The sequence below is a fragment of the Osmerus eperlanus genome, chromosome 1 (genome assembly GCF_963692335.1).
Source record: "Osmerus eperlanus chromosome 1, fOsmEpe2.1, whole genome shotgun sequence".
Classification (NCBI taxonomy): Eukaryota; Metazoa; Chordata; class Actinopteri; order Osmeriformes; family Osmeridae; genus Osmerus; species Osmerus eperlanus.
Window position 1 is genome coordinate 25,090,910 of NC_085018.1, and position 27,919 is coordinate 25,118,828.

Here is a 27,919-nt window from a genome sequence, read left to right on the forward strand (position 1 = left end):
GGGAATCCTTCTGTGTTTGAATGTATTGGTACACTTCCGTCCTGAATCATTTGAACTGTTATTAATGAAGACCAGGACTATGCTGTGTTACAAACTTCCATGACAATCCACAACAAAGCGTCTTCCGCAACCCTACAGCGGGCCCCCCTGCCCCCCTTCCTGGCTGCACATCTGTACTCTACCCCTGACACATTTCACTGATTAACTCGCAGATGCCGCACAACGCAGTGCTCTTTTATTCCAGGACATTTAACATCCGGGCATCGAAACATGAGCAGCAAAGACGTGGAATGTCACTTTTTTTTCCTCCTCCAGCGCTGTAATGATATAGAGCAAAGAGCACCGCGATTGGTGGATGCAGAGAAGGAGAAATGCAAAAGCATCGAGGGGAGACGTAAAACATATGCGGCTTCAATGACAACGACAAAGACCTCGACCATCGGGCGCTTACGGTTCAAAAATACGGATTTCCCCACGATCAGCGGTAAGCATAAACGCTAGAATAGTGCGTCGCGGCCAAGTAGAGGTTCACATCAATGCTAGGAGCAAGGAGTACACAATGGTGCTGGCAATATGTGGCTCTCAGACAAACGTAGCTAGCACGGCACGCCTTGGTTGACAGCTGCGGGACCAATGGAAATTCTCATCGACCCAGCTGCGCTACAGAACAGCCAATGAAAAATAGAATGTTTCGGGTCCAATTAATGTTAGGGTGTTGTAGCAGTCGGCCAGCGCTAAACTTCACCAAATAATAGCTGTTTGTATTTTGGCTACTGCAGTAGCCATTTTAGGTAAGTAGGGCTTTTAACTTTTATATTTTTGATCGGTGTTGTGAAGCGAGGTTCCGCGTGTCTGTGCGTCGGTTGACCAGGCTGAAACTCAGGCATCCCTGCTGAATGAACTCCCCAGCTCGTGCCTTTATCAGGATTAAGAAAATGCACGGAGTTTTTTTTTCTCTCCCTGTCTCCCACCCCCTCTAATTTTTTATGCATTTTTCTAAACTGTCATGGCGTTTTTGTGTCCTTGGAAATAAATCCAGTGGTAAAGCGCAGTGTCTGGCCGGTGATGGTGATACCGGTGAGCGTTGTCCGGGCAGGTGAGGTCTATTGCGAGGTGGCGGCTACGTTCCTGAGAAGGAGTTTAGGGGGTGTTCACACGTGTAAGGACTGGAATATATAACATCGATGCAGTGACATTAGAGTTAGCAGCCTGGCTAGCTCCATAGATCGCTATATGAAATAGGACACCTCGGCGCCTATGTTCCTGTTATTTTAGGAGCTGTTTGGTGAAGATCGCGCTCTGAAACACGGGAGAACTTTCCATTAGGAGCCAACTTGTGGCAAATCTATCCTGTACTTAGCGATTGTACTGGTCTCTCTCGCCGTGAGGCACGATCCCTCATATGGCTAGCTAGCTAGCTTCGTGCTAGGTTGCCCTAAGAAGTCAAATATATTTTTTAAGGAAATTCGATGTCAACCTCTGACGCTGCACACCTTCATAGAGGCAATCCAGGTGCAACATCCGCGCTCCTCTCTTCGGCGCGAGACAAAGAGCCTGGTCCGGTGGCGCGCTCTCAGGTAACCTGGCCCACGGACACACCTAGGACATCTCTACTTTGCTGGGAAATTCTGTCAGAAAACTCTTTCAACAACAACAAAATAAATAATAATAATCACCTACGGTATACTTAGCCTACATGGTAACCCTAACCCAACTATAGTGACACCTAAGTCAAAGGTTAGTAAAGCAGACTAATTAGTCTTGTAGGCTACTTCAGCAACCGCTGCGTTTCTCATCCAGATTTATCCAGGTGTGTATTGCAGCTGGAACCAAACTGCTGCCCAGGGAGTGACTCACCTGTAGACATGCTACTCAAAACACACCCTGCCTCTCTCTCCCCCTGCCTCTCTCTTCCCCTGTCTCTCTCTGCCTCCGGTCTCTCTCCCCCCCAGCCTCTCTCCCCCTGGATATTCCATACACAATGGTGGTACAGGTGTAGGACATGTTTACACCTGCCCCGTAGCAGAATTGGGACAGGAAGAGTAGGATTTCGCTCTTCAGGTGAATGCATGGTCTTTATACCTTGCTGGGTCTTTATACCTTGCTGGGTCCAAGGGTCTTAACCCTAATCCCTCGCAACAGAGTTTAAAGACAGGTTTGAAATGAGTTTTGTCCAAATTACGGCATCAAATTTAAACATGTGCATTACTGAGGCCAGCAGAGGTGGGGTAGTATATCTAAATTGCATCTCTGTTACAGGTTAGAATCAGTATTGTGTTTAATCGCCAAGTAAGTGGTCACAAACAAGGAATTTACTTTGGTGTGCAGGTGCATACAGTGAACATTTAAACATAATGAACAAAAAGAAAATGTACAACAAAATAAAATAAACTACTGGCAGAGCTATATAATATAAAATAAAATACCATAATAATCTAAATCACAAAATACGTTTTTAATGGAGATTGGTTTAATCTAAATTATGGTCCGGGGTCCGGAGAGACACGCTGATGTCATCAGATTAGATCATCCAGACTGAGTCTGGCCTAAACAGCTTTAACAATCACGGGAAATTCCATCGATATATTCATGTCATTATTCGAAAAAAGAAAGCTTTTTGTTTTTAACAAATGGTCTGTTGTGTTTTGTCTTGTAGATGCTGATAAGAAATAGAGCGACATGAAAATACACAAGAAGGACAAGCAGGTAGGTTTTATTATTGGCTTGTATAACACACAAACAAACACACACGCTCGCACATGCACACACACACACACACGCGTCAGCACAAACGCGCACACATGCACACAAACACACATGCAAACATGTCAACACAAACATACACGCACACACACACAAACACACACACACACACACAGAAAATACAACAAATAAAAGTAAACAGTCAGAGGAACCTTGAGATTCAGTGCAACTTGGTCATGCCTCCTGGCCTGTCTCCATACTGTTAGCCTGAATATCCATCCACTGACTCCACTCTGCCTCTAATGGAGCCCTGAGGTGAGTCACACCTGGAGGGCTGGGCGGGCAGCTGCAAATGCTAGCCTTACAGGCTGCTGTATAGAGGACATGCTTACAGCCTTACAGGCTGCTGTATAGAGGACATGCTAACAGCCTTACAGGCTGCTGTATAGAGGACATGCTAACAGCCTTACAGGCTACTGTATAGAGGACATGCTAACAGCTTTACAGGCTACTGTATAGAGGACATGCTAACAGCCTTATAGGCTACTGTATAGAGGACATGCTAACAGCCTTACAGGCTACTGTATAGAGGACATGCTAACAGCCTTACAGGCTACTGTATAGAGGACATGCTTACAGCCTTATAGGCTACTGTATAGAGGACATGCTAACAGCCTTACAGGCTACTGTATAGAGTACATTGTAACAGCCTTAAAGGCTACTGTATAGAGGACATGCTAACAGCCTTACAGGCTACTGTATAGAGGACATGCTAACAGCCTTACAGGCTACTGTATAGAGTACATTGTAACAGCCTTACAGGCTACTGTATAGAGGACATGCCAGCATTCAGAGTCAACTTGCTAGCCTTGCATGCTCGTATAAAGTGGACATGCTAGCCTCACAGGCTACTGTGTAGATGTCATGCTAGCCTTAACTTAATGTATACATGCCATGCTAGCCTTATAGGCTACTGTATAGTGGACATGGTAGCCTCACAGGCAACCACCCTAAAAGACTGAGCTAATTTAACCTGAGCTAGCAATTCATCCATGTCAACTTTGGAGTACATTTGATTAGAGTCGACTTTATTGTCAATGTGCACAGTACGGGCACAGAGCCAATGAAATGAAATTCCGATTAGCATCTAACCGGAAGTGTAAAAATAATAGCGTATAGGGCTTCTATAGATGGTTTCCTGAGCATTCTAATTATGTCACAAACGTGAACTACCTTAGTAATAGTCGTGCAGTTGTACTTAGGTTATGTAATTAATTAATGTAGTTAATTAAGTTGTAGATGCATAGATAGGAAAACTGTTGTGATATTTATTTAACTTAAAATAGGTTTATTGTTATGTAAAAAAAACACATTACAATATTTGATGCCTGTAGGTTTATTATCTTTTTTTAAATTCCATTATTGTAATAAGGATGGAGAACAGTATGAGGAACATACTCTGATGAAATGAGTTCATGTGAACATGAGAGAACCACAATGATTGTTTAAAGATTGGTGGAAATTATGATTGGTAGTCATTGAAAGCCGTGATAAAGTTATGGAATCTCACATAGGTCCTAGATTGTTATTCCAGAGGGGAGCAACAGAACACAAGACTCAAGTTTCAGCATAGACAACAAAGTTTGGTTAGTTAATAATTCTACTGGGATCTTCAATTCGGTCAGTGTAATGTTCCCACTTTCATGTGATCTACAGTGTGTGTTTCACTCCCTCTATGGGAATTTCTCAGTAATATCTACAACTCAGACAACAGCGGCCCCCTCTGTCGCTCGCTGACTCACCTCCCTTCATCCCTCCTTCCCTCCCTCCTTCCGTATCCAGCCTCCATTCCTATCCATCCCTCCATCCCTTCCTTCATTCCTCCATCCCTATCCACCCTCCCTCCATTGCTCCATCCCTCCTTCCATCCCTAGAAGTAAGACCTTCCATACACATTAGCCTAGCCTAGCCTTGAGAGCTACCGTAAACATTAGCCTAGCTTGGCATTCATAGCTCCCATACATGTTAGCTTAGCCTAGCCTTGAGAGCTACCGTTAACATTAGCCTAGCTTGGCATTGAGAGCTCCCGTACACATTAGCTTAGCCTAGCCTTGAGAGCTACCGTTAACAATAGCCTAGCTTGGCATTGAAAGTTCCCATACACGTTAGCCTAGCTACTAGAGAGATGCTGGTGTTGAGTTAGCTGGTGTGGAAGCAGCATTGACGTGATTGCAGCAGAGTGTTAGCATTGGTGAATAGGGCAGGCGCTGATATTGATTCATAGAGTATGTGATTGCAGGCAAGTCTCTACGTGGTCCACTGAACTGGCCCAACACTGCAGTCTGCGGCACCACACTAGTGTGTGTGTGTGTGTGTGTGTAATTAGTCATGAAAGCGCTCATGCAGGTGTGTGTGTACCGGCGCGTTGGCTGCAGGTGTGTGTGCTCGCTCATTTGCTTCTGAATTATGTTGAGTCCTGGACTCATCGCTGATGTTAGAGTGGGATGGCTACAGCCTCACCTCTACTTTGCTTCCTGTATCAAACCTAGCAGGTGTTTCAAAAGCAAATGCTGTATTTATTTCAATGCATTTATTTATTTATTTTCCGACTTATTCAAGGACAGGTGAAAATCATCATTGATACACGTGCTAACAAAATGACCACAAAGTCTCATTTTAATGTGTTGATTGTTGAATGTGAGGCCAATTAGTGTCTATCTCTTCTCGGTTAAACTGCTCGTATCCTACACACTCCTACCAAGGCGCTGTGTGCTCCAGTTTCCACAGAGCAGGTGATGCAGATCTAGTCTAAACAGGAACATTGAACTTTCAATGTCAAAGCTCTCATTAAGAGAGCTCCAATCTGCTTGGGTGTGTTTGTATGTAATGTTTGTGTGCGTGTGTCTATGTTAGGTCAGTGTGTGTGCTATTACGGTGTTTGTGTGTGTACTTTGTATGTGTGTTAAGTCTGTGTGTGTTATGTCTGTGTCTTCCTGTGTGTGTGTGTGTTATATTAGTGTGTGTTATGTCTGTGTCTGCCTGTGTGTGTGTTATATTAGTGTGTGTGTGTTATGTCTCTGCCTGTGCCTGTTAAGGTCTCTCTACTGGTGTTATGTCTGTGTTATATCTGTGTTTGTGTGTTTATTATGTGTGTATTATGTGGGTTATGACTGAGTAATGTGTGTGTGTGTGTTTTGTCTGGGCTGGCCTATAGAACTGTGTTGTACAGAAATGTCCCTCCTTAATGCTCTTTCAGTTGTAGAGGTGTGTGTAGGAGGGTACCAGTTGTGTAGGAGGGTACCAGGTGTGTAGGAGGGTACCAGGTGTGTATGAGGGTACCAGGTGTGTATGAGTGTACCAGGTGTGTAGAGGGGTACCAGGTGTGTATGAGGGTACCAGGTGTGTATGAGGGTACCAGGTGTGTAGGAGGGTACCAGGTGTGTAGAGGGGTACCAGGTGTGTAGGAGGGTACCAGGTGTGTAGAGGGGCACCAGGTGTGTAGGAGGGTACCAGGTGTGTAGAGAGGTGCCAGGTGTGTAGAGAGGTGCCAGGTGTGTAGAGGGGTACCAGGTGTGTAGAGAGGTGCCAGGTGTGTAGGAGGGCACCAGGTGTGTAGAGGGGTACCAGGTGTGTAGCCCTACTTTGTCAGGTTGAAAGAGAGTAGTCTAGCGCCCGGCAATTAAGGGGTTACCATGGAGACTGCATGTGTACGTTTGCAGCTCCCCGCAGCTTGGTACAGAGCCTGTTTCCGTGGCGACGGCCCTGATTCCAACTGGCATGGTATGTGTGTGATTCATTGACATGATCCTCATACCTGTGTGAGTCTGCGGATCCATGCATTAGCCACGCTGTGCTAACTGCAGCTAGGCTCGTGAGTTAGCCTTCATCTTGCTAGGCTCTCTCTCTCTCACACTCACACACACACCTCTGTGGTTGACGTTTACAGTATGAGCTGATAGAGGTCAAGCAGAGGTTATGTCGGTGTCATGCAGAGGTTATGTCGGTGTCATGCAGAGGTTATGTCGGGGTCATGCAGAGGTTATGTCGGGGTCATGCAGAGGTTATGTCGGGGTCATGCAGAGGTTATGTCGGGGTCATGCAGTGGTGGTGAACAGCAGTCAGATGTGAAGCAGAAGCAGGTGACCCTGGTCTGAAGGGAAGGAGGTCACCTGATTCCCACGCACTCTCACTATCTTTCAGAGTACAGCAACTGTTGATGATGATGATGATAGGTTTGTCTAAATGTAACCCTTTCTCCACTCTTCCCTCCTCCTCTCTCTCTCCTCTCTTCCCTCCTCCTCTCCTCTCCTCTCTCCCCTCCCCTCCTCCTCTCCTCTCTCCCCTCTCCCCTCCCCTCCTCCTCTCCTGTCCTCTCTTCCCTCCTCTCCTCTCTCCTCTTTCCCCCCCTCCCCTCCTCCTCTCTCTCTCTCCTCTCTTCCCTCCTCTCCTCTCTTCCCTCCTCCTCTCCTCTCCTCTCTTCCCTCCTCCTCTCCTCTCCTCTCCTCTCTTCCCTTCCTCTCCTCTCCTCTCTTCCCTTCCTCTCCTCTCCTCTCCTCTCTCCCCTCCCCTCCTCTCTTCTCTTCTCTCCCCTCCTCCTCTCCCCTCCTCCTCTCCTCCTCTCCTCTCCTCTCCCCCCCTCCCCTCCTCTCTTCCCCTCCCCTCCCCTCCTCAGATGCCCAGTGGTCAGATCCTAAAGCACACTCCAGCCCCAGCAGCTTCCACTGCCTCCGACCACGCACAGACTCCATTACCCAGAAGCACCCTGGGCTCCAAGGACCAGCTCCGCCTCCTAGCCGGGACCACCAATCACTGCATGGCCCACGCTAAGCATGCTGGGATGGGTGAGGAGGGGGCCAGCCGGGGTGTCCCGTGCCCTCCTTCCTCCCCCCTGAGCGAGGAGGATGATGGGGGGGGAGGGGCGCGGGTGAAGAAGAAACGGAGGAAAAAAAACAAGCAGGAGAAGAGGGCAGAGAGGGAGAGCAAACCAAAGAAGAAGAGGGAGCCGAGAGAAGGGAAGGAGGTGCTTCCCAGGAAGAGCAAAGAGGCCCGGGGGGGCAGAGACCAGAGGGAGGTGAAGGAGAGGAGGGAGGTGAAGGAGAGGAGGGAGGTGAAGGAGGTGAAGAGAGCCGCGGAGGTCCAGCCCCCGGGCCCGGCCAAGAGGGGCAGGAAACCCAAGGTCAAAGTGCTTCCTCCAGTCCCGCCCCCTGTCCCCAGCCCAGCTCCAGCCCCGCCCCTCATCCTGGTCCCCGTACCCACCCCCCCCACCCCCAAACAGAGGGGGCGCAAGCCCAGGTGAGGGGGGGGGGCGGGGAAGCCACAGAGGGCAGGACGGGGGGAGGAGGAGAGAAAAGAAAGAGAGAGAGAGAGAGGCATGTCTGTTCTATGTGATCTACTGTATCTGTCCTTTAAACAATGTTCTGTGTGTGTGTATACGTGTGTGTATGCGTGTGTGTGCATACGTGTGTGTGTGTGCATACGTGTGTGTGTGTATGCATGTGTGTATATACGTGTGTGTGTGTGTGCATACGCGTGTGTGTGTGTGTACATACGTGTGCGTGTGTATGCGTGTGTGTATATACGTGTGTGTGTGTGTGTGTGCATACGTGTGTGTGTTCCAGAGAGCAAGGCACGGTGCCGGTGGAGAAGAAGAAGAAAGGGAAGAGGAAAAGGGAGGTTGTGCCGGCGAGAGAGCGTGAGGCGGAGGTGGAGAGGGAGGGGGGGGAGAGTGAGGAGGAGGCCGGGGGGGAGTTGGGGTCCTGGGGAGCGAGGAGAGCACAGACCCCTTGGACAACACGGTGAGACTCCTGCTCAGAGGCAAAGTCAAACTGAACACGTGAATTTCAGCCCCACGCCTTCAGCTTTTCAGAAAATGCTTTTTTTTTTTACTCAACACGTACCTTCTCTCTTTCCTCCATCATTCCTCGTTCTCTCCCTCCATTCCTCCTCCTCCCTCCTCTCCTCTCCTCCCTCCTGTTTGGCAGAAGCGTCGTTCTGGCCGGCAGGTGAAGAGGAGGAAGTACAACGAGGATGTGGACTTCAAGGTGGTGGATGATGATGGAGAGACCATCGCAGTCCTGGGCGCTGGACGCATCCCTGCCCTCAATGCCGCTACCCTGGCATGGCAGGCAGAGGTACCCTCTCCTCCTTCACGCTCTCTCTCTTCCCCTCTCCTCTTCACTCTTCTCCCTCTCTCCTCTCCCTCTCTTCTCCCCATGTCCTCTTCACTCCTCTCCCTCTCTCCTCTCCCTCTCTCCTCTCCCGTAGTTCTTTCCTCTTCTCTCTTCCTATCCTTCCTCCTGTCTTCTCTCCTCCTTCCCTCTCTTTCTCTCCACTCACCTCTTTGCTGGTCCTCTCTCCTCTTCACTCCTCTCCTCCTCCCTCCTCTCTCCCCTTCTCTCTTCTCTCCACTCTGTAGTTGAGTTCTGAGTCAGTAATGCCTTTTCCCCCTCCAGGAACCACCTGAGGATGAAGCCAACATCATTGAGAAAATCCTGTCTGTTCGAACAGTCAAGAAAGAGGTACACACACACTGAGCTGAACATACACACACACTCCAAACACACATGCGGTCTGGATTTGATATTAAATCCTTGCCTCTTTCCCCTCTCTCTCTCTCTCTCTCTCTCTCTCTCTCTCTCTCTCTCTCTCTCTCTCTCTCTCTCTCTCTCTCTCTCTCTCTCTCTCTCTCTCTCTCTCTCTGTCTCTGTCTCTGTCTCTGTCTCTCTCTCTCTCTCTCTCTCTCTCTCTCTCTCTCTCTCTCTCATCTGTCTCTCACCCCCCTCTCATCTCTTTTACTCCCTCTCTCTCTCTCAGGGTCTGAGCCCACTAGAGGAAGAGGCAGAGGAGTTCTTCGTCAAGTACAGGAACTTGTAAGTCTGACCGGAGCCTAAACACACATCTCATCTGGGTTAAATACTACTAGACAAAATCAAATCAATTCAAACTTACTTTGTGCAGTCCTTTTTTACAAATGGGCTTCACAGATGCCCACAGATCAGCACCTGTAATCAACCTAAACCCTCAAAGAATAGAGAAGAAAACCTAAGGGATGATGATGACCTAAACCTAAAAACCTCTTGTTGTTGTTGTTGTTGTGTGTGCAGCTCCTACCTGCACTGTAAGTGGGCCAGTCTGGAGGAGCTGGAGAAGGATCCTCGGATCCACCAGAAGATCAAACGTTTCAGAGCCAAACAGGCTCAGATGAAGCATATCTTTACCGAGGTGTGACTCCCTCTGCACCTCCTCTCTGCACCTCCTCTCTGCACCTCCTCTCATATCAACACAGGGTTGACTCCCTCTGCACCTTACCTTCTCTCCTCTCATATTAACACAGGGATCTCTTTCCAAACAGTACAGCTTCCAGAATTAAAAGGTCTCTTTTTTCCTCTGCTCTCCTCTCCTTCCCCCTCCCTCTCCTCCTCTCCTCAGCCTGATGAGGACATGTTTAACCCAGACTACCTTGAGGTGGACAGAGTTCTTGAGGTGGCCGTCACCACCGATGCAGACACGGGAGAGGTGAGGACACACGCACACACTCTCTCACACACGCACACTCTCTCACACACACACGAAGGCTGCTGGTATGATCTACAATTGAGCCATTTCTATCAGTCTGCTCCTTTACAATGCATTGCTGTGCGTGTGCCTGTGTGTGTGTGTGTGTGCAGGAGGTTACCCACTACCTGGTGAAGTGGTGTTCCCTGTCCTATGAGGAGGCCACCTGGGAGCTTCAGGAAGACGTGGACCCTGGGAAGATCCTGGAGTTTGAGGAAATCCAGAAACTACCCGACCTCAAACATGTGGTGAGGCTGACCTCTGACCCTAGCTCTGTGACCCTGTGACCGCCAGGGTTCTAGCCCTCTGACCCCCCAAGGTCCTTGCCCTCTGACCCCCCAGGGTCCAAGCCCTCTGACCCCTAGCCCTGTGACCTTTAACGCTTGACCCTAACCCTGGTCCTCTTATTTGTGTGTTTCCAGGAGAGGCCTCCACCAGAGAAGTGGCAGAAGCTGGACAACTCGAGAGATTATCGCAACGGCAACCAGCTGAGAGAGTACCAGCTGGAGGGGATGAACTGGCTGCTTTTCAACTGGTACAACAGGTAAGCTAGCAGGCTACCTGATATGCTAACTAACTGGTAGATCAGGCTCTAACAGGTAAGCTAGCAGGCTAACTGATATGCTAACTAACTAACTGGTAGATCAGGCTCTAACAGGTAAGCTAGCAGGCTAACTGATATGCTAACTAACTAACTGGTAGATCAGGCTCTAACAGGTAAGCTAGCAGGCTAACTGATATGCTAATTGATAGATCCTCTAACAGGTAAGCTAGCAGGCTAACTGATATGCTAATTGGTAGATCAGGCTCTAACAGGTAAGCTAGCAGGCTAACTGATATGCTAATTGGTAGATCCTCTAACAGGTAAGCTAGCAGGCTAACTGGAACAACAGGTGTGATAGCTCACTACCTGATGACGGTACTGTACACTCGCCCTTTGCCCTCCCCCACCCCAGGAAGAACTGCATCCTGGCAGATGAGATGGGTCTGGGGAAGACCATCCAGTCCATCACCTTCCTGTACGAGATCTTCTCCATGGGGCTCCGAGGCCCCTTCCTCATCATCGCCCCCCTGTCCACCATCACCAACTGGGAGAGGGAGTTCCGCACATGGACGCCCATCAACGTGATCGTGTACCACGGCTCCCAGATCAGCCGGCAGATGATCCTGCAGTACGAGATGTACCACAAAGACCCGCAGGTAAGGAGTGTGTGTGTGTGTGTTGAAGCGATTGCGTGTAGGTGTGTGTGTGTTGTAGCGTTTGGGTTGGAGCGTGCGTGTGTCGCAGCAGGAGCGCGTGTGTTGGTAAAAACCCTGCCGTTCCCAGGGCAACCCCATCGGCGGCGTGCTGAAGTTCCACGGGGTGATCACCACGTTTGAGATGATCATGGCCGACTGCCCGGAGCTGAGAAAGACCCACTGGTGCTGTGTGGTCATCGACGAGGCCCACAGGCTCAAGAACAGGAACTGCAAACTGCTGGAGGGGCTCAAGATGATGAACCTGGTGAGATGCTGTGGGGGGGGGGGGGGGGGGGGGCTGGGGGGAGAGAGGAGAGGAGGAGGGGGGGGGAGAGAGGAGAGGAGGAGGGAACTGGGAGGCTGGTCGGGTGGCTGACTGGCTAGGTAGCTGGTTTACTGACTGGCTGGCTGGTTTACTGACTGGCTGGCTGTTTAGAGTCCTGCATGTCCTGTTCCAGGCCTCTCTGACTGGTCCATCTCTCCACGTTCTTCTGCAGGAACACAAGGTTCTCCTGACAGGAACGCCCCTGCAGAACTCCGTAGAGGAACTGTTCAGCCTGCTCAACTTCCTGGAGCCGCTGCAGTTCCCCTCGGAGACCAGCTTCCTGGACGAGTTTGGAGACCTGAAGACCGAGGAGCAGGTAACTCCTTAGTTCCTACATCCTCTACCCTCGCTCCTTACCTCCTACATCCTCCACCCTCGCTCCTTACCTCCTATATCCTCCACCCTAGCTCCTTACCTCCTACATCCTCCACCCTCACTCCTTACCTCGTACATCCTCCTACATCCTCCACCCTAGCTCCTTACCTCCTACTTCCTATACCCTCCCTCTTTACCTCCTACATCCTACACCCTCCCTCCTTACCTCCTACATCCTCCACCCTTGCTCCTTACCTCCTACATCCTACACCCTAGCTCCTTACTTCCTAAAACCTATACCCTCCCTCCTTACCTCCTACACCCTAGTAACTCCTCAACTCTAACCTCTAAGTACAACACATAACCTCTAAACCCTGACTTCTACACCCTGATTTCTACACCTTAAATCTCCACTCCAATACCCTACACCCTAAATCCCAGATCCCCAACCCCTAACCCGCTTTTAAATCTAGAAACTGTACTGATGCCCTCCTCCTCTCTTCCCCTCACCTCCTCTCCTCCACTCTCTCCTTCTCCTATCCCCCCTCTCCTCTCCTCCACTCTCTCCTTCTCCTATCCCCCCTCTCCTCAACTCACCTCCTCTCCTCCACTCTCTCCTTCTCCTATCCCCCCTCTCCTCCTCTCCTCCACTCTCTCCTTCTCCTATCCCCACTCTCCTCTCCTCACCTCCTCCTCTCTCCTCTCCTTACCTCCTCTCCTCCACTCTCTCCTTCTCCTATCCCCCCTCTCCTCTCCTCACCTCCTCCTCTCTCCTTACCTCCTCCAGGTGAAGAAGCTGCAGGCCATCCTGAAGCCCATGATGCTGCGCCGTCTGAAGGACGACGTGGAGAAGAACCTGGCTCCCAAGGAGGAGACCATCATAGAGGTGTGTGTCTGTCTGTCTGTCTGTCTGTCTGTCTGTCTGTCTGTGTGTGTCTGTCTGTCTGTCTGTCTGTCTGTCTGTGTGTCTGTCTGTCTGTCTGTCTGTCTGTCTGAATGTGTGTCTGTCTGTCTGTCTGTGTGTCTGTCTGTCTGAATGTGTGTGTGTGTGCCTGTGTTTACGTGTGTTTCAGAATGGTTATTTTATCAGATGGATTGACCTTTCACTCACACACACACTCTCTGCCCAGGTGGAGCTAACCAACATCCAGAAGAAGTACTACCGGGCCATCCTGGAGAAGAACTTCACCTTCCTGGCTAAAGGAGCTGGCCAGGCCAACATGCCCAACCTCATCAACACCATGATGGAGTTGAGGAAGTGCTGCAACCATCCCTACCTGATCACAGGTGTGTAAGCCCCTCCTATACCTGATCACAGGTGTGTAAGCCCCTCCCATACCTGATCACAGGTATGTGATCTTCCCTCCTTTAAATCTCTCCTCCCCCCTCCCCTCCTCCCCCCCTCCTCCCCCCTCTCCCATCCTCCTCCCCCCTCCCCGTCCTCCCCCCCTCCTCCCCCAGGTGCGGAGGAGAAGATCCTGGAGGACTTCAGGAAGGGTGTGAGCAGCGAGGCGTGGGACTTGCAGCTGCAGGCAATGATCCAGGCAGCAGGCAAGCTGGTGCTGATAGACAAGCTGCTGCCCAAGCTCCTGGCAGGGGGCCACAAGGTGCTGGTCTTCTCCCAGATGGTCCGCTGCCTGGACATCCTAGAGGACTACCTCATCCAGAAACGGTGAGGGAGGCAGGGAGGAGGAAGAGGTGGGGGTGTAGAGAGGGAATGGGGAGGGGGAGGGAGGAGGGGAGGGAGGGTGTAGTGGAAGGAGGAGGGGTGTAAAGTACGGAAGTGGGTAAAGGTGGGGGGAGTTGAGGTAGGGGGAGGCGGGGGTGGGGAGGGAGGAGGGTTGGGGTGAGAGGAGGGGACAGAGGGTGTTGTGGGATGAGGAGGGGAGGAGTGTTAATAAGGGAAGGGGGTAGAGGTGGGGGGGGTTGAGGTAGGTTGAGGGGGCGTGTAAATCAGGGGAGAGGATGGAAGTGGACACAGACAGCTGCATGTCTCTCAGGATGAAAGCTCCTGTCAGAACAGCTCGACCTAACGTGTCGCCCCTCCAGGTACACGTACGAGCGGATAGACGGGCGCGTGCGGGGGAACCTCCGCCAGGCCGCCATCGACCGCTTCTGCAAGCCGGACTCGGACCGCTTCGTCTTCCTGCTGTGCACGCGCGCCGGCGGCCTTGGGATCAACCTCACTGCCGCCGACACCTGCATCATCTTCGACTCGGACTGGAACCCCCAGAACGACCTGCAGGTAGGAGAGGAGGGAAGGGAAAAAGAGGGGGGGAAGGAGTGGGGGGGAGTAGGACAGGAAGAGGAGGGTGGAGGAAGTGAGGCAGAGCCTGAGGTGTCGCTCTCTCTTTGCCCCACCCAGGCTCAGGCACGTTGCCACCGGATTGGCCAGAGCAAGGCTGTGAAGGTGTACCGACTGATCACCAGGAACTCGTACGAGAGGGAGATGTTCGACAAGGCCAGCCTGAAGCTGGGCCTGGACAAGGCCGTGCTCCAGGACATCAACCGCAAGGGCAGCGTCAACGGGGTGGGTGGTCTCTATGGCAACACCGTCACTGGCTGTCGATGGTCTCCATGGCAATGATTTGAAAGTGTACTAACCCGTGTACTAACCAGCCTCGTGTACTAACCAGTGTCCTAGTGTACTAACCAGTGTCCTAGTGTACTAACCAGTGTCCTAGTGTACTAACCAGTGTCCTAGTGTACTAACCGGCCTGGCGTGTGCAGGTTCAGCAGCTGTCCAAGCTGGAGGTGGAGGACCTGCTGAGGAAGGGAGCGTACGGAGCTCTGATGGACGAGGAGGACGAGGGCTCCAAGTTCTGCGAGGAGGACATCGACCAGATCCTGCAGAGACGCACCCAGACCATCACCATCCAATCAGAGGGCAAGGGATCCACCTTCGCCAAGGTGACCCCTGACCCCTGAACACTCTGAACTTTCACCTCCCAAGGAACTTCACACGTCACTCTGTAGGCTGTTGCCATGGACATACTCCACTTAACGTGTCTGTGTGTGGGGGGTGTTTCTGTGTGTGTGTGTGTGTGTGTGTCCAGGCCAGCTTTGTGTCGTCTGGGAACAGAACGGACATCTCCCTGGATGATCCTAACTTCTGGCAGAAGTGGGCAAAGATTGCTGAGCTAGAGGTGGAGTCTCGGGCGGAGAAGGTAAGATGGAAGGATGGGTGGAGCACGGGTCTTCCCTCCCTTAGTGTGAGGAGGGGAGGGGGGAGAGAGGGAGGAGGGAGAGGAGGGAGGGGAGAGAGGGAGGGAGATGGGAGAGGAGAGAGGGAGAGGAGGGAGGGAGATGGGAAAGGAGAGAGGGAGAGGAGGGAGGAGAGAGGGAGAGGCGTAAGCCAGGCAGCTTAACTCTCTGGCTCATCTCTCTTCTTTCCCTCACTGCCCAACAGATGGCCTGTAAGAAGGAGATACTGAAACAGCATGCCAAGTAGAGAGTAGTGGACCACAACTGTGTGTTTGCCTTTGATAGGGTTCTTACTGTATGTGTGTGTGTGTGTGTCCAGGAGAGTCTGGTCATCGACACTCCCCGTGTGAGGAAGCAGACCCGTCACTACAACTCGTTTGAGGACGATGAGCTGATGGAGTTTTCTGAGCTGGACAGCGACTCAGAGGAGCGACCCTGTCGATCCCGTCGCCTTAGCGACCGCAGCCGCCGCTACCTCCGGGCCGAGTGCTTCCGGGTCGAGAAGAACCTTCTCATCTTCGGGTGAGGCTGGCCAGGAAGTAGGGATGGACAGGAAGTGTTGTTGGACAGGAAGCAGGGCTGGACAGGAAGCAGGGCTGGACAGGAAGTAGGGCTGGACAGGAAGTAGGGCTGGACAGGAAGTGTTGTTGGACAGGAAGCAGGGCTGGACAGGAAGCAGGGCTGGACAGGAAGTAGGGCTGGACAGGAAGTAGGGCTGGACAGGAAGTGTTGTTGGACAGGAAGCAGGGCTGGACAGGAAGCAGGCCTGGACAGGAAGTGGTGTTGGACAGGAAGCAGGGCTGGACAGGAAGCAGGGCTGAATAGGAAGCAGGGCTAGACAGGAAGCAGGGCTGGACAGGAAGCGGTGTTGGACAGGAAGCAGGGCTGGATAGGAAGCAGGGCTGGACAGGAAGCAGGGTTGGACAGGAAGCAGGGCTGGACAGGAAGCGGTGTTGGACAGGAAGCAGGGCTGGACAGGAAGCAGGGCTGGACAGGACGTGTAACTGTATAGGAAGTGCGAACAGACTGAAGTGAGTGTTTCTAGAATTAAATATAGATTTTGGGAACTATGTCAGCAGAAGTGTATGTTAGCAAGCAAGCCAACGGTAGATAACCTTCTCTCCTTAAAATAAGCTCACTAATATCAAGGTCAGATTGATATTTAATAACTTTTTTTTCTGTCCACGCCTCCTATCTCCCCCCTCCTCTTTCCCCCCTTGTTCTCCCTCACTCCCACCATCCTTCCTCTCCTCTCTCCTCCTCCCCTCCCCTCTCCTCTCTCCTCCTCTCCTCTCCCCCCTCCCCTCATCCTCCCCCCACCCTCATCCTCCCCCCTCAGATGGGGGAGATGGAAGGACATCCTGAGCCACGGGCGTTTTAAATGGCACCTGACGGAGCGAGACATGGAGGTGGTGTGCCGGGCGCTGTTGGTGTACTGCCTACGGCACTACAAGGGAGACGAAAAGATCAAGAGCTTCATCTGGGACCTGATCACCCCCAGCAAGGACGGCCAGGACCAGGCCCTGCAAAACCACTCCGGTTAGCATGCTAGCATTCACACACCTACAAACTGCCAGTGTTAGCCTGATAGGATCTACCCACCTAGACCCAGTCAGTGTTAGCATGCTAACGCTCACCCACACAAACCCAGCCTGTGCTAGCATGTTTAGTTTTAACCTACCAAAACCCAGCCTATGTTAGCACTAAACCACAAAATCCCAGTTAGTATTAGCATGTTAGCTTTATGGTGTGTTGTGACCAGGCCTGTCAGCGCCGGTGCCGCGGGGGAGGAAGGGCAAGAAAATGAAGACCCAGCTGAGCCCGCCGGAGCTGCAGCAAGCTGATTGGCTGGTCCACTGCAATCCTGAGGTGGTGCTGCACGACGACAGCTACAAGAAACACCTCAAACAACACTGCAACAAGTAGGTTACCTAGCAACACCTCGAACAACACCGCGACAAGTAGGTTGCCTAGCAATACCTCGAACAACACCGCCACAAGTAGGTCGCCTAGCAACGCCTTAAGCAATGCTGTACCAATTAGGTTGCATAACATGCTAACTAGTGATCTAACTACAAATACAGGAATCTGGTTGACTGTGGCTAAATTATCTGTAGCACCAGACTCTGTTCTGCTCGCTAACCCTGTCCTCTCCTGCAGGGTGCTCCTGAGGGTGAGGATGTTGTACTACCTGAAGGTGGAGGTGCTAGGGGAGGTTGCCACCCAGGCCCTAGAGGGCATCCCCGCCAGGTACAGACCCCCACACAATACATGCTGCTGGTCCTGTCTACGAATGAAGGTCATGTCTAACTGCGTGTGTGTGTGTTGCAGTAAACTGGAGGTGTCTCTTCCTGACATCGACTACATCGAGGTGCCGGCTGGCTGGTGGGACGTGGAGGCTGACAGGTCTCTGCTGATCGGCGTCCACAAACATGGTAGGCTGCTAGGATACCAGCACGGTAGGCTGCTAGGATACCAGCACGGTAGGCTGCTAGGATACCAGCACGGTAGGCTGCTAGGATACCAGCACGGTAGGCTGCTAGGACACCAACACGGTAGGCTGCTAGGACACCAACACGGTAGGCTGCTAGGATACCAGCACGGTAGGCTGCTAGGATACCAGCACGGTAGGCTGTTGGATACCAGCATGGTAGGCTGCTAGGATACCAGCATGTTAGGATGCTAAGAAGACATTAGTAATGTGTGTGTGTGTGCTCTGTGTGTTCCTCCCAGGGTATGAGCGCTACAATGCCATGCGTGTGGATCCAGGCCTCTGCTTCCTGGAGCGGGTGGGCATCCCCGACGCCTCCGCCCTGACGGGGGAGCAGGGAGGGGGGGAGGGGGTCTCCGACATCACCGACAGGTAGGACACACGCACACACGCTAAAATACAAACACACAACACAGGACTCGCACACACACACATGGTGAGGGAGGGGGTGAGGGAGAGAGGAGACTGAGGGAGATGTTGTGTGTGTGTGTGTCTCAGTGTGTGTAAGAGTGAGGAGGCGAGGGAGGAGGCGAGGGAGGAGGCGAGGGAGGAGGCGAGGGAGGAGGCAACGGAGGAGGCAAGGGAGGAGACGAGAGAGGAGACAAGCTCCAAGGCAGAGGAAGGAGAGGAGACGAAGGTAAGACCACCTGGGGAGCATCTTAATAACGAGACGTTATCGTTAACATGTCTTAAATACATCCGAGTCTCTACTTGTGGTGTTTATCTGTGTGTGTGTCAGGAGGAGACATGCTCTAGCAGTGACGCCGCAGACAAGCCTGACAGTCTGGCTCCAGGTGAGAACCGGCCTCTGTAATGGATCCATCACTGGTTATCTCTCCATCTCTCTCTCCCACTCTTTGTCTCTCTCTCTCTCTCCACTCCCCTCTTTCTCTCCACTTCTCTCTCTCTCTCTCTCTCTCTCTCTCTCTCTCTCTCTCTCTCTCTCTCTCTCTCTCTCTCTCTCTCTCTCTCTCTCTCTCTCTCTCTCTCTCTCTCTCTCTCTCTCTCTCTCTCTCTCTCTCTCTCTCTCTCTCTCTCACACTATCTCTCTCTATCTCTATCTCTCTCTCTCTCTCTCTCTCACACTCTCTATCTCTATCTCTCTCTCTCTCTCTCTCACTGACTCTGCCTTCTCCTCCTCCTCGTCTCCAGACTCCCTCAGTGTGGACCTGACCCAGGAGGGGCCGGAGCCTCCTTGTGGAGGGGTGGAGCCTCAGTGTGGAGGGGTGGAGCCTCAGTGTGGAGGGGTGGAGCCTCAGTGTGGAGGGGTGGAGCCTCAGTGTGGAGGGATGGAGCCTAACTTCCAAGGCCGGCCCCTGTGGCCAGCAGGCCCCGCCCTCACAGCCCGTTTGAGACGCCTCATCACAGCGTACCAGCGATTCACCCGCCGCGAGCCAATCAGACACGACTTCCTGTTTCATGACGGGCTGGGGGCGGGTCATGGGCCGTTGGCGTGGCAACTGGGGGAGGAGCTGAGGCGATGTTCGGTGGGGGCGGAGCCAGACCCACTCTTCCTGGAGTGGCAGAGGAGGTGATGTCACTGTTGTGGAACAACTTACTGTCCGTGTGTGTGTGTGTATAACGGCTGTGCGTGTGTGTGTAATGACTGTTTGTGTGCATTTGTGTGTTCCCAGGTGGACTCGGAGGGAACAAGCAGACTTCTACCGGACGGTGTCGTCGTTTGGGGTGGTGTTTGACCCAGAGAGGAAGTGCTTCGACTGGGCTCAGTTCAGAGCCCTGGCCCGCCTAGACCGCAAGACGGACCACAGCCTGGAGAGATACTTCTACAGCTTCGTGTCCATGTGCCGCACTGCCTGCAGACTGCCCCCTAGGAAGGACGAAGGTACTGCAGGGGGAGGAGGGGGGGGGGTCAGGGAGGAGAAGTGTGGGGGAGGAACTTGTGTCTTGCGTCTGTATGCGTAAAGCAATGAAATCTGTCTCCTTCCCCTTTTTTCCTCTGTCCTCCCTCACTCTTTCCACTTCTCACTCCTTCCTCTACCCTCCCTCCACTCCACTCCTTCCTCCCCTTCCCCTCCCCCCTCCCCCCAGGCCCGGTTGACCACTCCCTCTTCCTGGAGCCAATCACGGAGGAGCGTGCGGCGAGGACCCTGTATCGCATCGAGCTCCTGCGGAAAATCCGCGAGCAGGTGCTGCGTCACCCGCTGCTGTCGCCGCGGTTACAGCTGTGCCGGCCCAGCCTGTACCTCCCGGTGTGGTGGGAGTGCGGCAAGCACGACCGCGACCTGTTGCTAGGCGCCGCCCGGCACGGCCTGAGCCGCACGGACTACTACATCCTGAACGACCCCCAGCTGTGCTTCCTGGAGGCGCATAGGAACTACGTCCGTAAGGAGAGAAGGCAGGGCTACCCGCCCCCTCAACACCCCCACCACCACCCTGGCCTGCCTCCCCCACCCTCCTCCTCACACCCCCACTGCTGCCTGTACGACCCCGGCCTGGGCCCCTGCTCCTCCCCCCAGCCCCTGCCGGAGTACCACCCCCCACTGCACCCGTCCCCCTCCCACCCACACCTCCAGGGAGCACCAGAGGCAGGGGGGGCGGACCCCCGGGCCGGCCTGGGGATGGTGCCTGGGGGTCGGGAGGGGAGCTACCTGGACTGCCCCCCCCTGGAGGAGAGCCTGGACCTGGCCTCGCTCCATCACGACCCCCTGACCTCTGACCCCGACGCTCTCGGGAAAAGCAAGGATGGCCTCAGTGGATTCCCGTTTAACTCAGCCGCGGCCGGACAGAGCATGCTCAACTCCTACGGCGTGGGGGCGGAGTCTATGGCGGGGAAGCTGCGGAGCGACGTGCTGGTTGGCCAGCAGGGCTCGGAGGAGGAAACCGGACTATTGGCTCCCTCCGTGCAGCTCGACCAATTGCAGGCCTCCTGGGAGCCCGGCGACCACGCTAGCCCCACCCACCACATGTTCAACGAGGCGGACGCCATCTTGGGCCCGCCCACTCTGGAGGCGGGGTTTCTGGAGGAGGAGGAGGGGCAGGGGGGAGACGGGGGAGGAGCGGAGGAGACGTTGGAAGACTGTCTGGGTCTCCCCCCCTCCTCCTCCCCCTCTCACCCCTCTGGGGGAGGATCTCTACCCTCCAGCTTCATGCTGTTCAAGGTAGGCCGGGTCTGAATACTAGACTCTGTACACTTCATGCTGTCCAAGGTAGGCCATGTCCAACCCTGACTGTCTAACCCTAACCTTTGACCCCTGTCCTCTCTCCTCCAGGACATCGGGGTGAGCGAGGACCCCAGCGTGGAGCCGACGGACCTGTCAGCCAGTCCTCCTCCCCGCTACATCCCCCCTCCCCCCCTCTCCCTGTCCCACACTGATGATGTCACAGATGCCTTGACCAGCCACACACAAGGGGTGGAGCCAGCGTTCGAGTTCGACAAGGAGGAGGAGCTTTCTGGCGACAGCCAGGGGCTGGAGGGGGAGGAGCCATGTATGGAGGGGGAGGAGCCATGTCTAGTGCCGGTGTCCCATGGTGAGCAGGCTCCAGATGAGGCCTACTCAGAGCCCCAGGACCAGGGACTTGCCTGCGAGGATGAACCAGCCCAGGAGCAGCCTTACTCGGGGACACTGGGGGAGACAGCCCTGGGGCTGGAGGCTGGAGAGAGCCCGGTGGACCTGGACGAGGAGGCAATGGAGGCAGAGCCCAGCCTTGAGGAAGGAGAGATGGGGTGTTTACCCGGGGCCCTAGGGGCTCCGCCCGGCCCAGGGGACGAGGTCTGGGAGGGGGGTGGGACTCTAGGGAGCCCGGGGGACGAAGCAGTTCCCCGGTCCGAGGGTCACAAGCTTCTAGAAGGCCTGGCTGAGCGGAGAACCCTGGAGGAACCCGGAGCGGGAACCTCAGCAGAAGATGTTGGGGGAACCTTCCTAGAACCCCTCCAGGAACAGTACCAGATAGAACCCGAGGAACCCTGCGATGAGCAGGCGGAACTTGGGAGAACCGTCACACAGCACACACCTCCCGCACACACCTCCCTCGCCCCCTCCGTCTTCCCCCCGTCACCCTCCCCTTCCACAGCCCGGGCAGAGGCACCACTGGCCCCGGGGAAGGTGAAGAACGAGCCCAGCCTGGAGGAGCAGAGCTGTGGGGTTCTGGTGGGCAGCAGGCTTGGCCCAGGTGGCTTCCTGGGCCTGGACCCTGGCAGCACCAAGCCCGAGGAGGAGGAGCTCTCCCTGGGGCCCGAGACCAAGCCGGGCCCCGGGCCCCTGGTTCTGGCGGTCAAGATGGAGACCAAGATGGAGGCAGGGGACTACCCTCTGAACCAGACAAGCGAGGATCTGAAACCAGCCGGGTTCCATCTGAAGGCTGAAGAGTCAGAGGAGGAGAAGCCTGCTCTGGTGTTCCCTGGGAAGACTGACTCTGAGACCAAGCCAGAAGGCCTGGTCTTTCCAGTCAAGCCAGAAGGCCTGGTGTTTCCAGTCAAGCCAGAAGGATTGGGTTTCTCTGTGAAGCCAGAAGGTCTGGGTCTCTCTGTGAAGCCGGAGGGCCTGGTCTACTGCTTGAAGCCTGAAGGTCTGGTGTACTGTGTGAAGCCAGACTGTCTGGAGCCCAAGACAGAGCTGCTGGAGGCCGACAGCACCGTGCTCAGCCCCAAGATGGAGGACAGACGCACGCCAGGTAAGAAGCACAACCACACACATCCGTTTATCTAGCGGACGCTTTCATCCCAAGTACAGATGAGGATTTGAACCCGCAACCTTTTGATCTGTGGTCAAATGCTTTACCCTCTGAGCTGCCCACGTCCTCGACACGTGGGCAGCTCCCCTTTTATTTAGCCTTTACTTTTAAAAATATATAAAAAGCTAAAGGAATCCTTTGGTAAAGCCAGTTATCTAGGTGTTAGTTTGGTGTGACCAGTGTGTCTGTCCCCCACCGCCAGGTCCAGGGGAGAGCTACGTGGAGCCCCCCAGGTATGCTGCACCCTCGCTGGGCATGTGTGACCTGCCCGACAGCCTACACGACATCAGGGAGCCAACCATCGCTCAGCTGCTGCAGGAGAAAGCCCTCTACTCCTTCTCTGAGTGGCCGAAGGTACTGTCCGTCTTCCCACTCTCTTCTCTGATTGGCTGGGCTCTCTCGGACAGTATTTCTCTGAAAAAACACCATCCCTCATTTCCCCCTTTTCTCTGAAGGGGGCGGATATACTGTTCCCCTCTCGTATGTGATTGGTGGGAGCCAAGGTACTGTAGGAGGCGTGTTTTTGCGTGTGTGTGATGTGTCCTATGCTCCGCCCCCAGGACCGTGTCATCATTAATCGCCTGGACAGCATCTGCCACGCTATCCTGAAGGGGAAGTGGCCGTCGTCCAGCCAGCAGTACGAGTCCCCCAGTGCCCTGTCATCGTCCTGCTTGGGCCCCAGCCCCAGCCTGGCCCCCCACCACCCCCAGCACCGGCCGGCCTACCTGCCTCCCAGCCCCCGCCTCCAGCAGCCCCCCCCGGGGCTGGGGTACAGCCTGCCCCCTCCTCTCACCAGGCTGCCCAAGGTGACTATCCTACCCCCCACCACACACACACACACCCCTTGGCCCCCTGCCCACACACACACAAACCCTTCACCCCCCCCCCTCCATTACCTGTGTGTCACAGCATCCATACCTGTGTGTGTGTGTGGGTGTCTGTGTGTGTGTGCCTGAGTGTGTGTGCCTGTGTGTGTGCCGGGCTGTTTCGCCGTGTGTCCTGTGTTACCTCATGTTTAACCCTGTCTCATTCTTGTGTTCCGTTCCTCCTCCCTCATGCAGTACGGGTCGCGTGGCGGGCGGGGCTGCCGTCTCACATCCTTGCCTCTGTTGCAGGAGCGCTTGGTGGCTCCGCCTTACCTGCCCGAGCTGAAGCGCGGCCGGCGCCCGTACGACTACGACCCCGGCGAGGCCCAGGGCCACGCCCCCCAGGACAAGATGGCGCCCGTGGTGGCCCCGCCCTCCTCCCACCGCGGGGGGTCCATGCTGATCAACGGCTGGCAGGAGGCCGCTATGGACCTGTCCAAGCCCGGGGAGCTGGGGCTGGGGGCGGATGAGGCCGGGGGGAACCTGGGGCACCACCAGGGGCACAAGTTGGGCCCCTCCCTGGGCACCATGGGGGGGCTGGCGGGCTCCATGCAGGGCTCCGGAAACATGGACATGGCCGGTATCCTGCAGGCAGGCCTCATACACCCCGTTACCGGGCAGATCGTTAACGGGAGCCTGCGCAGGGACGACTCCATGCTGCGGAGGAGGAGGGGGAGGAGACGGAATGTGGAGGCCGTGGAGATGGGGTTCAAGAGCCCTGGGGGGGAGGCGCAGGTGAGGGGGGGGAGGAGGGAGGTAAAGGGGAGGAACAGGAGGTTGGCCGACAGGTTTACGTACCTCAATATCATCTTACTCCTGCTCTGAATCCCACCTGACTGTGTTCCCTCTGTGTGTTTGTCGCCCCCTACAGGCCAGGGTGGAAGCAATCAGCCACTCTGTGGTGTCATCCTCCACCTCCTCCCCCTCCCTCCAGGATCACCTGCCCGGCCCCTCCACCCCCACCCCCTCCCCTTCCCCCTCTCCCTCCTCCTCCCAGCCCCAGCCTCAGCCTGAGATTGTTGCCATAGACAGAGAGGCAGCCAGTAAAGGCTTGCTGGAGTGGCTGAGATTGAACCCCAACTACAGCATGGAACTGCCTGCCTTCACCCAGGTGAGTAGCTGTCTCTGTAGGACAGCCTTCAGATGTTCTGACTGGAGCAGGTGTGTGGGTGTGTGTAGCCTGGAGCAGGTGTGTCTAACAGGCTGTGTGTGTGTGTGTGTGTGTGTGTAGCCGGGAGCAGGCGTGCTGCACGGCTTCATGGAGAGACCTAAGCAGAGGAGGCACCGCTGTAAGGACCCCACCAAGCTGGACGTGAACACCCTGACCGGGGAGGAGAGAGTCCCTGTGGTGCACCGGAGCACAGGGCGCAGGGTAACACACACACACACAAATATACACACACATACACACACACGTAGATTAGACGCACACACACACAAACACATCCTCCTGCTGATCCTCCTGTTTGTGTGTGTATGTGTCTCTGTGGTGTGTGTGTGTGTGTGTGTGTGTGCTACAGTTAGGGGGTGCCATGGCTCCAGCCATAAAGGAGCTCTCTCGATGGCTGGACGCCAACTCTGAGTATTGTGTAGCTCCAGACTGGGCTGACGTGGTCAAACACTCTGTGAGTACCCTCGCTTCCTGTTCAACTGACCAATCCTCTTATACTTCCTGTTTCAACTACCCAATCCTCTTATACTTCATGTTTCAACTGACCAATCCTCTTATACTTCCTGTTTCAACTACCCAATCCTTTTATACTTCCTGTTTCAACTGGCCAATCCTCTTATACTTCCTGTTTCAACTGGCCAATCCTCTTATACTTCCTGTTTCAACTACCCAATCCTCTTATACTTCCTGTTTCAACTGGCCAATCCTCTTATACTTCCTGTTTCAACTGGCCAATCCTCTTATACTTCCTGTTTCAACTGACCAATCCTCTCCTCCCTGTGTGGCAGGGCTTCCTTCCGGAGGGGAAGTTCGGTCGCATCCTGACGGAGCCGGTGAACCGTGACCCGGGCTCCCGGCGGAGGGGGCGTCGGCCTCGCAGCGAGATGCCTAAGCCCCTCCTCTCTGAGGCCCCGACCGGCCTGGCCCCGCCCCTCCTCATGAACGGCGGGCTGATGGGCCTACAGAACCTGCGAGGTGTTCCTGGCCTGCCATTGGCTAGCCTGATGGCGGGCTTCCCCCACGGGTTCGCCATCCCTTCCGGCGAGGATGCCAAGAATGGGCTGAGCATGTTACCCATGATGCTCCACAGCCTCCCTCACGGAGCCTTGCCCCAGCACATGTTCAACGTGGGCGGGATGATGTCACAGGCCCCTCCCCCGTCCAGCTCCGCCGCCAGCTCCTCCCCCTCCCCTGCTGCCGTGGCAACCGCCACCAGCTCCGCCGCGGGCTCGCCATCCTCCACGGCCAGTAGCCCCGCCCCCCGCAGCTCTGCCGGGCCGGGCGAGGGAGGGGAGAGGAGGAGGGAGGAGAGGCTGGGGGACGGCAGGGCTGGGGGGCCGCACAGCGTGGCCTCCATCACCACCTCCGCACCCACCACCAGCACCGTGACCTTTAACCCCTTCCTGCTCCCAGGGGTGTCCCACAGTCTGCTGTACCCCCACATGTTCCTGTCCCCCGGGGGGCTGATGACCCTGCCGGGCCTGTCACCCCACGACCCCGCCAGCCCCCGCCGCCGGAGGAAGAGGGCCGCGCCCCCGGCCGACGACACCCCTGTGTTTGTCGCCCTTGGAGACGAGGAGGCGCTGGAGGTCAAGGGTCAGAAGGCGAGCCCTGCGCCGGACTCCCACGATGCACCTGGTCGGGAGGCGGAGGAGAGAGGAGAGATGGGGAGGAGAGGGGAGGACAGAGGAGTGGAGGAGAGAAAGGAGGAGGAGGCAAGACAGGAGGAGAACGGAGAGAAGGAGCAGGAGAGGGGGATGGAAGAGGAGAAGAGAGAAACTGAGGAGAGACAACCTGAAGAGAAGGAGTGGATGAGGGTGGAGGACTCACAATAGACTTCCTCCCTCCATCCCCGGCTCGCTCCTTTCTAACTGTGCAACAATGTAAAGTTTGTGCTGTGTCAGTCGATGTCCATGTATAGACTTTTATTACTGTAAGTCCACCTGTTCATGTTTCTAGAGACTGTACCCCTCATCCTCCATCTACCTGCCCCCACCACAGGAGGGCGATCACGCACACTGCAGGCCAGGCTTGGAAGATACACACCTGGTGTATCCTGTTTAGAGACACACCTGGTATAGTCTTCAGGTGTGGTATCTGGTGGCCATGTTGGAGGAAAAGCAGCTTGCGGGTTTATGACATCAGGTTTCTGCTACAGAATAAACACGAGAGAATCATGTCAACTGTTCAGATGTCGCAACACAACTAGAATACAAACGAAGCTACAGATAGCAGAGAACAATCCTGAGATTTGAGTCTTTTTTTAAATGTATTAGTTCTGCCACAGAGTCACTTTGAGAGCTGCCCAGAGGAAGATGTACCAGAGAAGTACCCCGCACAGCCTGCAGGGGACAGTGAGAGGGGAAACACACCTCATCCAGGAGAGAAGTACAGAAAAAAACCCTCTGGTGGGAGGGAGGGGAGGGAGAGGGAGGGTCAGTTGTGTCATGAGGAATAATCTGTCCATGTCCATCTATCTGTCTAGTGTTTTGAGTCTGGCCCAGTGTGTAACAACACAGAGAGACAAAAGGAGGTGAGAGTAAAAGAGGGAACAAACAGGGGTGTGAGGTGAGAAACAGTTGCCTGTTGTCTCAGTTGTCCCCCTTTCTCATTTAAATATCCTGTAGACTAGCGAATCATACTAAGAGTTTTTAAATATGTAAATCTATCTGGCTGTATATTGCAGTTTTTTTCTCTCTTGTTTACAAACACATCATGTTTAGCGTTGTGTCCATGATGTAACTCTCCACTCTTGGGGAGGGCTGACCCCTGACCCCCCAGGGCCCCCCCACCCACACACACACCTTCACTACAGGGTCTACACTCATTACAGTCATTGTTTTTACTAATGTCTGACTTCACTTAAATTATGTTTTCTGATATGAGAACATCATTATTTGCACAGTGTCCGTTAGGTGAACATTTACCTGCCTGTCCTCCCTTTCATTCTGTGTGTGTGTGTATATGTGTGTCTAGGTGTGTGTGTGTGTGTGTGTATATGTGTGTCGAGGTGTGTGTCTTTGTCTAGGTGTGTGTATGTGTATCGAGGTGTGTGTGTGTGTGTGTGTGTGTGTGTGTGTATATGTGTGCATGCATGCGCGCACGTGTACTCAGCCTCACCAGATGAGGGTGTGATCTTTGAACCGTGTTTCTCACATTCTGAAATCACCTTTCTTGTTAAGTCATTATTGTTGCCTTGTCACTACCTGTGACTATATAATTTATTTTACTGTATTTGCTTTGCCGTATTTTCACCAAATATGACATTATTTTTCTTCCTGTTACTTTAGTTGATTATATTCAAAGTAAAAATGCCTTATTTAGCCATCTCTTTTTATATCTAGATGTTTTTTGACATC

General features: G+C 54.1%; 1 protein-coding gene across 1 annotated transcript; it reads left to right on the forward strand.

Moving 5' to 3' along the window:
- Positions 1-245: 245 nt before the first annotated feature.
- On the forward strand, positions 246-27,887 carry chd6 (chromodomain helicase DNA binding protein 6). Its single transcript, XM_062472746.1, is given in 41 exon segments — positions 246-484; positions 2,657-2,706; positions 7,376-7,995; positions 8,322-8,443; positions 8,446-8,498; positions 8,685-8,834; positions 9,156-9,221; positions 9,517-9,572; positions 9,807-9,924; positions 10,132-10,218; positions 10,371-10,505; positions 10,680-10,801; positions 11,214-11,457; positions 11,585-11,761; positions 11,994-12,137; positions 12,924-13,022; positions 13,267-13,423; positions 13,598-13,808; positions 14,186-14,381; positions 14,502-14,666; positions 14,867-15,046; positions 15,193-15,303; positions 15,660-15,862; positions 16,680-16,879; positions 17,103-17,262; positions 17,501-17,590; positions 17,672-17,775; positions 18,074-18,203; positions 18,330-18,468; positions 18,571-18,625; positions 18,984-19,362; positions 19,466-19,674; positions 19,881-20,950; positions 21,062-22,463; positions 22,726-22,877; positions 23,084-23,329; positions 23,585-24,124; positions 24,261-24,500; positions 24,621-24,761; positions 24,910-25,014; positions 25,349-27,887. Coding segments are annotated over 40 exon segments (9,852 nt in total). The 5' UTR covers positions 246-484; positions 2,657-2,679; the 3' UTR covers positions 26,396-27,887.
- Positions 27,888-27,919: the final 32 nt, after the last annotated feature.